The sequence below is a fragment of the Nomia melanderi genome, chromosome 3 (genome assembly GCF_051020985.1).
Source record: "Nomia melanderi isolate GNS246 chromosome 3, iyNomMela1, whole genome shotgun sequence".
NCBI lineage: Eukaryota > Metazoa > Arthropoda > Insecta > Hymenoptera > Halictidae > Nomia > Nomia melanderi.
This window is the reverse complement of record NC_135001.1, coordinates 20,969,800-20,984,995: the sequence shown is the minus strand read 5'-3', so window position 1 is coordinate 20,984,995 and position 15,196 is coordinate 20,969,800. Positions and strand designations below refer to the sequence as shown.

Below are 15,196 nucleotides of genomic sequence, written 5' to 3'. Positions count from 1 at the left end.
CGCGCCGAAAGAAAGAGACGCGACAGTAGCCTGTAGGCCCTTCCGGTCTCCCGCCATCTCTCCTCCGGAGCGTAGCGGCTGGAACAGTCTCCGACGCTCGGTTTACCCGAACAGCTAGTCTAGAGAGATACCTGTACTACGTGTATACATAGATTATATCTCGCTAATCGAATTTCTGGAGCGTCGAAGCGCAGGCTAAACATGCGAACCGTCTAGGCGCCAGTGCACGGACACACCGTGCGATTGGCCCGGGATTCCGTGCGAGAAAAGGGAAACACTGCAAGACGGAGAACCACGGACATCGTTTCATTGCGGAACAAGCTTCGAGTATCCCGGGCTACCGTCGCGAATTGAACAAATCCGTGAGCGACGGGGACGAAGCGCGTACTCGGACGAACAAGAGGTTCGAAGAAAGTTGAAAGGGCGCGATCGTAGCTGACGGAAACGTCGATCGTGTCGCGTTTCCCTTCCGTCGAAGAGAAGGATGAGAGAAGAGACGCGCTTCGCCCTGATCCTCGCTCGCTGTATACATATTATATATATAAATAAATCTATACATATATCGTCGTGTCTGCCGTACGGAGAATTAAGTGACATGTTGAAAGTGTAAAATTTTATCGTTAATACTTTGAGGAAATACTGAAAACGCAAGAAGATGCTCTCTATAAATTCGTGGATAATCGCGCTCTTTCTCGTTGCTGGTACACGACAAAACTTTTTGTCCGTTCGATCTCCGCGCGACGCGAATACTTTGACCCGCGATCCCCCAGTTACCGCGAGATACTTGTACCAATTTATGTACGAGCGATTCTGCTACTAGTTCGAGCTCGATTTTACGCCGGAATCGAAGGGCATCGCATCCGCGCGCGAGACAGGCGATCGTCGTTCGCGCGTCGACTACCACAGGAATCTTTAGCGTTTCGTATAATATTATACTTCTGTAGCAAAGATAAATGGTACTGAGAATGATTATTAACGATTTGGTATTCTATGTCACACTATTATCTAAGTATTAAACGTTTTTATTGGGTATTAATCTTCTTATTGCGATTGTTTCCAAGCAATTCGGAAGCTCCGATCATCGATGACCGCCGTGGTAGTCGACGCGTTAACGAGCAACAAATCGTCCGAGTATTTCTGTCTTGCGTGGCCGACGGAACAACGTCGGAAATTAAGTCGTCGACCTTTATTCGGTCGGGGAAACGTTCCTCCGTCACCTCTTGCCTCGATCTAGGCCGTCCGCAACGAAAGATCCCTGGCGACCGCCGCCGAACCCCTCCGACTCCGTTCCTATGCGAGCGTTCAGGTCTCCGGCTCCTTTCCTACGCGGCCGTTCAAGTCTCCGGCTTCGATCGCGCTCGGAACGCTCCCAAAGCTTCGCGATTCGTTCCCAACGGACGGTGAAAGATGAAAACGACCGTGCAATTTCGAGAAAATATATTGTACGAAATCGATGAATGTTAGCTGTTGAAATTTAATTTATGAGGAACCTCGGGAACGAACACCCTCATCGTATTCGTTCGAAAACATTTAACCTGTTAATCGTGCAGAACCGGTTGTTTAATCTGCTATATTCTTTGAACATTTTATCTTTCCTTAGTCTATTTACATAAATATTTCTGCATTTATAACAGCGAATGTCTCTACTGGTGTGATTTTCATACTACTGTTCTCGTTGAGAGATAAATTACGTTGGTTGATTTCTGCCTGTTCGTAATTATTCGTACAATTAATCTTGCTCTCCCGAGCCCGTTTGACAGGTTAAAAAGAAGAATTAATTCAGACAATCGAACCAAGGGGCTGTACCAGCCATCGCACGATAATCAAAGATATCACAATCTCCGTACGAAGCTGGCCTGCTTCGCTTACCTCTGGATCTTAGATTTTCATTGTCCCCGTTACCTATGATTTTGGAAAAGGGTAGGGTGTTCGTTTAGTGATTGAAATTCTCGCAAATCGCGGTACGGCGGTTCGCGTGATCGTTGCTCGCCGGATCGAGGAAGAGGCAAAGGAGGACTGAAACTAGGAGAAAGTAGTAGCGAGGGAGATGGAAAGAATAAAAAGAAACGGTTAGTAAACGTGTGCCACCGTCATATCAAGCCTATATCATCGTGTTACATTATATACATATTATATAGCTAAGCAGAAAAAAAAATTAATATTATCGTTAATCGACACAATTGTTAAAGAAGAGTGACTGTGTTTCGTGTGAGTGTTACGCCGGTGAAGAACAATGAACAATGGGAGAAAATAATAAAACAAAACAAAACGAAAAAAAAGAAAGAAAACGAACATAAAATGAAAAGTCCTTCTTTCGATCGCTCGAGGATATTGAGAAGGCCAGAGGGCACGTTTTTCTTCGAATCTCACGAATCTTCTAGTACTACTGGCACTCTTTATTGTCCGAACACGTTCGACTCTCCACCACCGATCAGTAATTAAAACAATCGTTCCGACACTTATCATCTCGTACCCGTCTTAATTAGATAACTAAAACGAGGTTGTAACCGTAGGATGTACTAATCGCTTCGAGCAAATTGAAACACTTGTCTTGAATCTTAAGACTGTTTAACGGATAAATCGCCAAGCAAGATGCACGAGAAGATGCTTCGATGTTGCTTGACTCGTTCCATTTCAAATAGTCTATCCTCGAAACGTGTGTCGGATATTCAAACAAAAGGAACGGCGGGAATCCCTGGGGTCGATCGTAACGAATTAAACGAGCAGGGCAAAATGATCGGTAACAGGGCCGTTGCCGCGCAACCCCCACCGGAAATCCGATGGTTCGGTCCCGGGCTCGAGTGATCCTAAGCTGAGACTGTTCCATGGAACACACTGAGTGAGAATGCATAGCGAGGTGAGCGAGTTAAACCGTGAGAGCGCGTGAACGAGGCCGTCTCGATATTATTTTTCGACTCGACTGTTTAATATCTACGATGAAAAAACGTTTTTATGTGAAATATTGCGTAAGGAAAGCCGTGGCGGCGTCACGTCTGTCCACGTTGGAACCGCGGCCGTAACGAAACAGATTTTCAGAGAAACTTCAACAGATTCCATCGTTATTTAACAATCTTCCTATCGGTTAGCAAAATCAGCGAGAAAACTGACAATTCGAGAAGGGAATCGATCGAGCCGCGAGTCCTTCCGGAATCGACGCCGCGACGACGTGACTCCTCCTGCCCCCTTTTTTTATTCTCCAATTTCTACGTGTTTAATCGTTAAGTGAAACAGAGAATCTAAAAGAGAGAAAGCGAGAGAAAGAGTGTGAGAGAATGTTGACGAGAGAAAGAAGAGGCGAGCATGGGAACATGGAAGAACTCGAGGAACGAGGAAGCGTAGAGGCATGTTTACGATGCAAAACGTCGGATTGTTCGAACGTTAATTAAAGATGCAATACAACTCTCGATCGCGTGTACATACCTAAAGAGGAATACGATAATAATGCGTATCCGTGTGCATGCGTGACTACGGAAGCGAAGAAGAAACGAGAAAGCTGCGTGAGAGAAAGCGAGAAGGCGCAGACGGGATCGAAGCGAGTCAAGCCTAGTCTTTGCGATGTTTAAATTAATCGATCGTGCGACGATGAACGGGATCGGGGCCCCTTGCCGTAACGCGACAACCTTTCTTCTTCTCGATTGTTTCTGGCTGCAGCGGGACAATAAGGATGTATCAGTATCCTTAAATAATACCCTTATATCCGTAAGGATCCCCGATCAGCGATCATCGTCGCGACGGGAGCAAGATAGGTGAGGTGAAGCGACGAGGCTAGAAGTAAGTTTAACGATTAAGCTAAGATAAACTATAAAGAAGAAACAAAACAAAAAAAAAAACAAGTAAACAGTTTTATTGAAATACATTGTTGCAACTGCCATGCTGTGTGCCATTATATAAACGAGTCACGTTTGTCGTAAAATTGTGAAAAGGGGTGAACAAGTGGAAAACGAAGGAACAAGTAGTAATTTACGCGAAACGAGTGTCTCTTGCGGCGGTATTCACACGTCTGTCTGAACCGAATCTTCCGTCTGCGATTCGAACGAGGCCTCCCCCGAGTTCTTCTTTCTTGCCGGAACAGAATAATATAGAAATCACAACGAATGTACCCCGGAAATCCATTAAATTAGCATTGCTTCGAGGAGATTCGGATTTCATTGACCCGCGGGAAGTGATCGGGTATCGCGCGTTTTCTTGATAGATCGCGAGCACCGGATCGGAGCACCGAATGCGGGGAGGCCGGGCCGACAAGATGGCGGGTCTACCCGCGCGCTGATCTCGTGGGACTCGCGTGCGCTCGCTCTGGCGAACCAACATGTACATTATAATTGAAGGAAGCGTACTATATAGGAATATTACGATTAATGTATACATACACGTGTGTAAACGCAGCCGAGCACGCGTGCACGAGATTCAACGCGGGTCCTCCTAGTCGTTCGTCGCAGACCGAAGAGGAAAAAGTTGAAATAGGGCGTTTCAATTTTGTGAGGATTCGTTCCTGCATTGGGAGATCGTGAACAGCAACCACCAAAAGAAAAAAGATTAAGAAAAACCGAAAAAAAATGGACATATTTTGTGTACGATTTATCGCATATTTGATTCGGATCACGTTGCAACAATTTATCAGTCGACGGCGGTTATGCACGAAAGCCGTCGCAGCTCGTTCACTTTTTCTAATTATTGGATAATTTTAGGGTGTACCATTGTCGGCCAGCAACTGAACACGTCTCGTGGCGACGTTTTCCTTCGATGGATTTTGATAACTTCGCGAACAGTAACGTTCGACGATAGATTAGCGCTCGATGAGGACGAGAACGAACACGTTTACTAAGTAGATTTTTTCTTTTCGTTCATTTCGGGTGCTGGCGTGTATGTATGCGAGTGTGCGAAACGAATGTGCGCGCGTGTGTGCATGTACGCGTGAGTAGTTCGAAACTCGATCGAAATTGTATGTTGTAAAATATTACCGCGTTATCTCGCTTCGCGTACGCTGAAAACCACTCGAGATCGGCCAACTGCGGCGATTAAGATGTTTCTGGCGACAAGGTACACGGAAAAACGCGAGACAAATGTGTTCATCGATCGTGCGGTAGAAGGATCAATGCGTGCGTTGCGTTTCGCCCGAGGAGAATGTCATTACTTTTCGTAGTTAAAGGAAAACGAAAAAACATACAGAACCCGCGCAAGAACGAATTCCTGCATTCGCGAGACTCGATTTCGCATGTCGCGACGTCTTCGACAGAAAGAAAAGATGGAGGAAAAGATGTTAAAGCGAACAGAAAAAAGCAGAAAAGCAGGAAGAGAGGGTGTGAGAGAGAGTGAGAGAGGGTGAGAGTGAGATAGAGTGGGAGAGGGGGGAGAGAGAGAAAGAGGGAGCAACAGAGGGTGAGAGTGAGATAGAGTGAGAGAGGGGGAGAGGGAGAAAGAGGGAGAGAGGGTGAGAGTGAGATAGAGTGAGAGAGAGAAAGAGAGAGAGAGAGAGAGGGTAAGAGTGAGATAGAGCGAGAGAGGGGGAGAGAGAGAGAGAAAGAGAGAAAGGAACGATACCGAGTATAATCCAATTGTTAGCTGACATCCGACGGTATGAGGAAAGAGAGATGGAAAAAAAACATGAATAATTAAGAGTAAACCAAAGATGACGTCGACCCATCATAGATTCAAGCACAATAAGGAACTATAGTAGGGCCAGGCACAATAAAATTCGGCCGTCACGTTGTAGGCAGCGATCTGTTAGAGCGACAAGTCATATAAGTATCTATATAGCGAAACTATTAAATAAACACATATTGTCTATTGTCACGAGAAGTGTATTCATTGTTAAACGCCGACAACCCTTCTCCAGAACTCTGGTTTATAGATCTCTCGCAATTCAGTTGAATAAATACACTTAACGAAGAAAATATACGTGTCTTTCATTTTTCGAACCTCGCAAAACCTCGTAACAATCGAAACGAACAGAGTTCATGTACCTAAAATAATGATAAATAGTCTGAAGTTCTAAGCAATTACAAATACGCGACTATCTTTAGTTGAATCGCAATTGTGAAGCTGTACAGACGCAGTCACTGCGAACGCAATGTTCAATGACGGTAAATCCACTTCCGTGGAAGCCAAGAGGAGACCCACCTCGTTTTATCAGGTGAAAATTAATCTTTCTTTTAATCAAATACTGTAGCTGAAATTCAGAAATACTTTCGTTATCGAGTCGATTCTTTGGGATAGAAGTTTACGCTCTGAAGATAGCTTCGTGATCGTTCGATTTTGTCTTTATTTCGAAGGATACAGTTTATATAGTACATTTAGATTCGATCGAAATAGGTAATAAACGAATAAAGATTAATGCAACAATAGAATGTGACGTCTCCGCGTTACACTGCTTCGGTGAGGGACCTGCGGCACGATGTTCATAAAATGATACGACTAGGGGGTAAGTTTAGATAGCCGCGTCAACTGATAACCACTTTAACTGGCCACCCGTTACATCGCTACTTAATTAAGGATTCTTTCGTTGCACTGAAGGAAACCACACAGAAGTCGATGAGAAACGACGGGTACGCACGATGGAGATAAAACTGGAACAGCATACGAAAATATTCGCTTCTATGTGTCCTGATGAAATTCTCGATCATTATGATAACTATCAGACTAGAATGTACTACACCACTTTGATGCTTGGTGACGTATCAGGTATGTAATTCAATAATAATGCTATTTCCCAGGGAAGAGAAATAAAAGAAAAAGAAAAGACTTCAATCCAGGCTCATAACGCATAAGTTCTCCTTTTGACAAAGATTGTATAAAAAACGAAATATACGATAGGGTTCACAGATCTCGCTGAGAAGTACACGAAGACAGGTAAAGGCGGGCCATCGAAATTAACGGAAACGCTGAACAGTTATATCGGTGCGATGGTACAGGAAATACTGTCTCATAACGGTGACGTGCTGAAATTCTCTGGTGACGCGTTCATAGTAATGTGGAAACTGAGCGATGGCATGATGATGCGCGATTTGGCGATCGAAGCAATGCAGACCGCCTGCATCATTCAGAAACACTTTGGAACTTACGATACCGACGTTGGTGTCACGCTCAAAGGTTCGTACCAAGGCAAAATTCTGATAGCAATATTTTATTCTAATGATCTAATTTATTTGGTAATATCAGTAAATAAGTAAAATTAAAAAGTTAATTTTTTGATCATTGAAACCAAATCATTATCGTTCCTTCTTGTAACGCGTTTAATACATTTGTACAATAGTAAAATTAGCGATAGCCTCCGGCAGAACTTACTTTACATCTATCGGAGACCCAGAGACCATGTCCCATTACATTATCACCGGTAAACCAGTGTGGGACGTGAAATTTGCCGAAGGTCTTTGCCGGTAATGACACGATCACTTAACGCTGTTAAAAATGAAGACACCAATAGTTCTTCAGCAAAATCAATTTTCTATCAGAGGTGGCGACATTCTTGTTGCACCCAGCAGCTGGCAATGGGTGAATCCGAACGAGTACGTGCACGAAACGCTTCCGGATGGCGTGCACACTTTGATCATAGCCTGCACTAGTTCGTGGTATCACTCGAGGGAAGACGAGCATCCCACCAGCACCGAGGGTAAAGCTTCAAATCAACAGATTCCTTTGTTTTCTCCTTTGCTTTATTTCTCTGTTATATATTAAGAGGAAGACACCGACCGCATGGAGTACTACGATTCAAGGTTCGTCTCCAGGACCGTGATGGATTCCGAGACCGACGCGGTGGTGGTCAGCCTGGGTGGCAATTTAGAAGGGGAGAAATTTCGACAAATCGATTACACTCGTAAGTAACGTAACGAACGTCGAGGAGGTTACAAATATGGAGACCGTTTTCCAGTGAGACCGAAGGTGGTGAAGATAGCGAAGGCTCGCTTGAAAGACGCTTTGAGAAGCTACATGCTGAGGCCAGTGATTCGATCCGTGGAGATGGACGAGCCCCTGGAGTACCTGACGGAAATGAGACAAGTGGTGATCCTGTTCATCAACGTTCTGACGACATCCGTAGGCAAAAGAACGCTGATCACCTTAGTCAACTCGGCTTACAAGCTGGTTTGCATGTAGCTGTCAGCGTCTTCGCGTCTAACGAACGCGTGATAATAATGATTCGTCGGCGAAGGATCGTCGGCGGGATGCACGGATGCGTCAACAAGACGTCTCTGTTCGACAAGGACCTGATGTTTCTCTGCGTGTTCGGTCTGCGCGGCGATAAGCACGAGCTGGAGTCCCAGATCGGCCTGAAATGCGCAGCCAAGTTACGAACCACCCTCACAGCGTTGGACAACGTGAAATCCGTTACTGTCAGCGTGACCACGGGCATGACGTACTGCGGAGTCGTCGGTCATATCCTGCGAAGGGAGTACACTGTCATCGGAATGCCAGTGAACAAGGCAGCGAGGCTCATGGTCGCTTATCGGGACAAAGTGAGCTAAATTCTCTTAATACTAGGTTTACGTTGATCCAATTACACGAATATGAATCCTGATTGTATATTTCTACATCTGCAATTTCCAACATCTAAATGAACGAATATCAACTTCCCCGGGAACAATAGAATAAACCGTACAATAAATGCCCGTAAACCTAGTGTTAATCTCATACGAAGAGTACAACAGATCGGAGACCTTCCGAAACTGTTGAGTTTGCAAAGACAACGCGGCTTTCAGGTGGTCTGCGACAGAGAAAGCTTCCTTCATTCCCACCTCGAAGCCAGACACTTTATCCTGCAGGAACCGAGGTACTTGAAAGGAATCACGAACGTGGGACCGATATACGAGTTTCAGGAGCAACCTAAGTAAGTTCGATTTTGATGAATCTCCTGGAAAACGTTAGATCGATCGGCGGTTCCTGATCAGATACAGCGTGACGGATCTGGTGTGGAACAAGTATCCGTTGCTGGGTAGAGAACCTGAAGTAGAGAGGTTCCAGAAGATGCTGTCGAAGCTACAGGACTATTCTGCCAAGTCCGAAGCGAGTCGTGGCTTGAGACCAAAATACAATACTCTGATCGTGAAGTACTTACTCCTGACACGTTTATTACACTTCATTGTTAAACATTGATTTTTGGGAAACTAACTAAGTAGGCCATTGAAACTTGCAATTGCACACAGAGGTGAGCCAAGAATAGGGAAGACAAAATTACTAGACGAGTTCGTGCAGAACGTTCCAGTTGGAGTGCACAGCAACTACGTTTCGTTACGACCCGATAATGCGAAGGTTGACACTTGTTTCTCAAGTCATCGTTATTCAGAAAAAAACACTTGAAACAAGATAATGTTCCGCCTGGTATTGTTTATTGAAAAAACAATGTGTCTTCCAGTGCAGACCCCGTACAGCCTGATTCACCAGATATTCTCAATGTCCCTTGCTTTTTCTGTCTCGTCGACGCGCAAGGAACGCGAGGATAAGTTGCTCCATCGGCTAGGCAAGGTGCGCCAGTCCTATTTCCTCTGCGCCCTGAATCAGCCGTTTAATGTTCATTTCCCTATCACACGCCGATACAACGGTTTAACGGAGCCAGAGAAGTGGAAGATCTTGCGGAAGTTTCTGTTGAAACTGATGAAGGTGTGCTTTACCGATTTCTCGGTGATGATCATGGATGACGCCGAGTACAGCGACCAGGAGTCCCTACAACTGTTCGACGTCCTCACGAAGAAAGACACGGTCTTCTACGTGCTGGGCATTGGCAGGAAGCTTGGAACCGAATTTCAGATTCATCCTAATGTCCTGGGTAGAACGAAGGTAACTCGAGTTTTAAAATTGATCTACAGTAACTATTTATTTGTTAACCCTTTGCACTCGAAAGTTTTTCATTGGAAATACTTAACATTTTTCGACGAGACAGACGACATTGTTTGAAACTAGTTTTACGATAATTCACAGATAAATTAAGCGACAAAGCTATTTTATTTAAATACTTCCTATAGCGATACAAAGTTTAATTTAAAATACTAAATATTGAACTTCATAGTTTCGCTGTATCAAATCAAGCGGTGACTGAGAGTCACCTCTCGAGTGAAAAGGGTTAATAACGTATGTGTTAAACCACTTTTATTCGGTTTCCTATCAAAAGATCATAGAACTTCACGGAATAGACAGATGGTTCCACGCGGGCCTCGCTTGTCAAACGCTGAACGTGAACGGTCTGCCTGCGGAGCTGGAGAAGTAAGTTGCGTGAAAAGAATTTTGAAAGGATTTTAGGAACAACTCGTTAACTACCGTAATATTCTTGTGTTAATATCTGATAAAATTATCTTTGATTTACTTGCTTCTAAACAATTTTCTTTTTAAGACTTATACAAGAGAAGAGTTTCGGTAATCCAGGCTGGATCGAAAGCTACTTAGTCAGCCTGTTGCAAGCTGGTGGGCTGGAAATAATCATCATTAGCAAGAACGAAGCCACTCAACAAGGCTACGTGTTGCCTCCTGTGAGCATGTTGAAAAGGTACACTTGAACGACAGCATTACCTTCGCGATAACTGGGTTTCCCATACTTACACGATTCAATTTTCGCCATCAGATTTACAAGTGAGAAGGTCATAGATGCCATGGACGAAGAACGCAAGGACAGATGGCAGATGTACCGATCGAGCTTCAAAGTTCGTGCTTTCTGCATTACTCTACAATTCTAATCGATGACCCGATTCACCACCGAAACTTAAATTAGGACAGCATGATGTCGCTGACAGAGGACATCAATATCAGGGACTCGCAGAAAGAGCAAACGACTTCCAGCACGGACGAGACTTTGATCGCTGTTTGCAAGATCTCGAACAAGTTCATATACGACGACGTGGACACGGAAATCACGATGGATGGTAAAAATACCTTCTTGTCGCAGCGTTGACTCAACTGTACCGTTAATTCACAAATGACGCGAGGAATATTTTACTATTTAGTCATGATCTTGAAACTCTTCGATTCCCTGACGCCACTCGATCAACTCCTTCTGAAATGTGCGTCTGTCATCGGCGAGACTGTCAACAGGCACATGCTAGAGAGCCTGATGAATCTTTCCGCGAAGAGGGAAATAGGACTCGGTAATTATTAGTTCGAAATTAACCCTTTGCACTCGGAAGTTTTTCAATGGAAATATTCAACATTTTCTGACGAGATATAGGTCATATTGTTTGAAACTAATTTAACGATAGTTCATAGATAAATTAAGCAACAGAGATGTTTTATCTAAATATTTCACGTAGCAATGCAAACTTCAATTTGAAATATTAAATATTCAACTTCATAGCTTTGTTGTATCGAATCATGTGGTGACTGAGAGTCGCCTCTCAAGTGCAAAGGGTTAAACAAACCGATGGAAAATTGTCTGGTTCACAGTTCTTTAATTCTCTCAGCTGTCTCGAAATTATTCGAGATACGAGTCTTCGGGTGCGCTACCGGTGACTTCTCCAGCTACTCGGGGCCGATAATATTTATCCAGAATATGCGGAACCCTACTTCAGAGACGGGAATTTTCTGCAACTGCATTGGTCTTACTATTCCACGTGCGTACGGACCGTTAAATTCTGAATTTCTCGTCAATGCATCATAAATTTTACACATTCACGGTGTTCTCCATGAATACGGATTTAACAAATCCTCTAATCAGTGAATTCTCTCAACACAATTTTCATCGAACTATATGCAAAAATGAGAATTTGTATAAACAACCGTAGTCTACTTTAGACACGTACTATTAAAAAGACGAATTTCAATAGCGGAGCTGCAGGATCTGCCGAGGTACGCTTCCTGCGGTCTGATGAGGTTCAAAATGACGATGTTTCGCGACACAACCTATCGGTGGGTAGCACTCTCTCCACTGTTACGAGCTGTATACGAATATCTCATACGTGATTCAGATTGCTCACGGAGAACCAGAAAATGGAGCTGCACAACCAAGCACTGAAGTATCTACAGCAATACACGAAACGTTGCCTGTCTTGCGGGGAGGGCCAGTTCGCAAAGTTATTGGGGAAAGCCTCGAAAAGAGAAGACAGATTGAGAAGACCGACTGTAATCGAGGACATATTCGACAGCGTGGAGTTCGAAACGCTGCATGACGTTGTAGAACCTGAGAAAAGTAGGCAAACATACCCACTCGTTCATTTCTCGATTTTGATCGTCATCGATGAACAACAGATCGCAAGAAATGGCTCTCTTGCGTCAACCTGTTTCGTCGCATCGAAAGGAGGCCGACGGTTACTTTTTCCAACGTGGATTTCAGTAATTGCCTGTGCGACCTAATATTAATGACGGTGTACACGCAAATGTTGGACCACTGTCGCGGTATCGGTACGTTCCCCGCGATTGATGACCCTAAGAATCGTAAAACCTTGAACTTCCTTGATCAGGGAAAACTGAAATGACGATGACCGCCGTTTTGGAGTTCGCAGAGGTCTGCCTGATGACCTTCAACATACCGCAAGCTCGGAAACTCTTGGCTGAAAGCGAGGTCATCCTAGTTGAGGTATAATTAAAGTGGCAAACGTGCGAGAATCTCTTGACTACTTTAACTGAAAACTTCGATGTCCGCAGCTGTTCCAATCAGTGGAGGACGAAATGATTTTTCTACCCTACATCAATTCGAAAATTCAGACCCTGCTCGGACAGTGTTACCTCGAAAGCGGATCGCTCGTCGAGGCCGAGGAAGTCCTGGTGACGGCGCTGCACAGTTTGGGCTACAGCTTCCCGAAAATGGAATTCCTGATCGACATCAAGACTATCACGCAGCTGATCCAACTGAGGTGGAAGCTGGGCTGTTCGGGAGAGTTCGAACTTCGCGACGACTACGTTACGACGGAGGACAGCTTGACGCAGATCGCAGATTACACCGAGCAGTTGGCTAGTTGCTTGACGCAAATGTTCGATCTCTTCAGGGTAATCGATTCGTATAGACGAGCATCGTGTTTGATACTGGAACGAATGTAACCTAAAGTTGGCGTGCGCCGTTAGATCAAAGGCATGAAGAAACACGCGCGGCTGGCAGCAATCTGGGGCTTGAATTGCGCGTTGGAAACCAACAGGGACTTCTTCGCGTTGACCACGTCCTACACCAACTTGCTGATTACGGCGCATATGTATCAGGACAGGTCAGACTCTGGATACCTGGTGTAATCAGATTGAACGTTATGAAGCAGAGAGCCTGTTGCGATTTCCGCAGGGCTATTGTACCTTCTCTAGAGAAGAGGGCCCTTGAGATCTGCAGACAGAGCAAGGACGCTATCGAGCCTCAAGACCTGAACCTGGTCGCTCAACTTTACGCGGGGATATTCTTCTCCAGATGGATAAACGGACAGATCGCGAAAGCAGTGAAGATCGGCTTCATCTGCTGCAGAATGGCCACTATGATTGGGTCCAGATTCTTGAAGCTGCTTATCATGCCTCGGTTGGCTCACCTACTTATGATCTCCTGTCGGCACTCGGAAACGATCGCCATGTTAAGGCAACTGGGTAATTATGAATGTCGGTTAGACACTCCGAAGATTCCACGATTCGGTTCGAAACGTTCCGCAAACGACAGAGTTCGAGTCCAACAACGATCTGGACAAATCTGGCCGCACCTGGTACTACGCGCTTTGCGCCGACCTGCAACTGGACACTGGGATCACGCTTCTTTCTTTCAAAACCTGCGAACAGTACTACCTTCGAGAGGGTGAGTCGATAATCAGCCTGCACGACCCGGAAGCGGAAAGACGGTACTTCGTCTCTATGTGGCTGTGGTACGGTTTATTCGGGTCATCCCCTTCGATCTTTTTGTCTGATGCAATTACAACAATATTTCTTTCTAGGTGTATAAGAACTCAACAATGGGAGGCTTCGAAAATTTGGGAGAGGAAAAGCGTGAACGATATACCCATAATGGACGAACATATAGTAGCTGCAACCATTACTTGTTTGAAAAAGCTCGAGGGTCTACTTATCCTATACGGTGCTTATACTTTGGGTTAAACCGTTCGTTTGTAATTTTAATATGAATGTTTAAACATTGTACTTTCATATTTTCAGTGCACAAATTAAACAGCAGGAACATTGACGCAGCGAGTACTCGGTCGGAGATAAAAAGTGTGTTCAAGAAGATGAAGAAGATGACTAAGATCGTTAAAATTGCAATTCCTAGGTGAGGATATCGATTCTTGTAATGATATAATAAAAAGAAACAATGACTTATAAAATGATTTTGCATTATTACAGATACATGTTACTGAGCGCTTATTATTGCATGATAAAGTTTCGGAAAGGTGCAGCAATGAAGTTGCTGAAACGATTAAAAAGAATATGTTTTAAGGCGGACAATCAAATGGCCTATACATGGGTACTCTATTTCGAGAAGGTTCTCTTTCATGATTTATTCATTAGTTTCTCCTTCGTACAGTGTAGTAATTGTTCAGAAAGTACAGTAATAATTGTACATTTGCAGGTTTGGTCCGTAGGCATATCTACCGTGGAAGAAGACAGATGGAAGGAAATTTTTGAGGGTAAATTGAATCTTGAGTGGCCTGAGATCAACGCAAATGAATCCAACATGGTCATCTTTACATTTCCCTTACCAAATCACCCTGACTAATTTTTTGTATACAATTATGAATATATAAAAATAGAATGCTAAAATAATTGCAACCGATTAAATTTATATATCCCTGAAACATTTAAACATATGTTTGCAACTTTTCGAAATTCCCTCTGAAATTAATCAGAATTTTGCATTGTTTTTGTAATCAATTGTGATTTTAATGCAATGGTGTAACAAACGATATGCCCGTGAGTCGATCGTCAAATTTTTTAGATTCCGGGTGAATTATTCTATAAAATAATTAGAAATCAAAATCCTAATGCAGGGAACATATACATATACATTACAAACATGTCGTAAGTAAACTGCTTTTTTATTTTGTTATGAGTAAAATGGGAATGAAACGCCGGGTATTAATCTTTCGTTATGTTGATTAGAATTAAACCATATAATTCATATTCCCCTAATTGTTCACCCAATTGTCAACCACCGATAACTGATCCAACAATTTTTGTAAATGTTCCTACTAGATCTTGCACGGTATGTAACGATAATCAAAATGTAAGAAGTTTTGCCTAAATTTCTAAGAAAGCTTTACAATATAGTCTACTCAGTAACATTTCTAGGTTTGTTTTCCTGCAATATGTGCCCCTTATGCAGTTCTCT

General features: G+C 43.8%; 1 protein-coding gene across 1 annotated transcript; it reads left to right on the top strand.

The window, feature by feature from the left end:
- The first annotated feature begins 6,028 nt into the window (after positions 1-6,028).
- Positions 6,029-14,763, top strand: LOC116429283 (adenylate cyclase type 10). The gene is given in 29 exon segments (XM_076365750.1): positions 6,029-6,130; positions 6,343-6,418; positions 6,511-6,678; positions 6,811-7,086; positions 7,250-7,373; positions 7,449-7,709; positions 7,869-8,084; positions 8,144-8,447; positions 8,691-8,818; positions 8,880-9,038; positions 9,135-9,259; positions 9,344-9,765; positions 10,097-10,188; positions 10,316-10,468; positions 10,544-10,634; positions 10,691-10,841; positions 10,923-11,063; positions 11,376-11,525; positions 11,739-11,820; positions 11,880-12,193; positions 12,196-12,312; positions 12,372-12,487; positions 12,556-12,897; positions 12,973-13,109; positions 13,181-13,470; positions 13,541-13,739; positions 13,809-13,948; positions 14,026-14,137; positions 14,212-14,763. Coding segments are annotated over 29 exon segments (5,322 nt in total). The 5' UTR covers positions 6,029-6,067; the 3' UTR covers positions 14,585-14,763.
- The last annotated feature ends 433 nt before the right edge of the window (positions 14,764-15,196 follow it).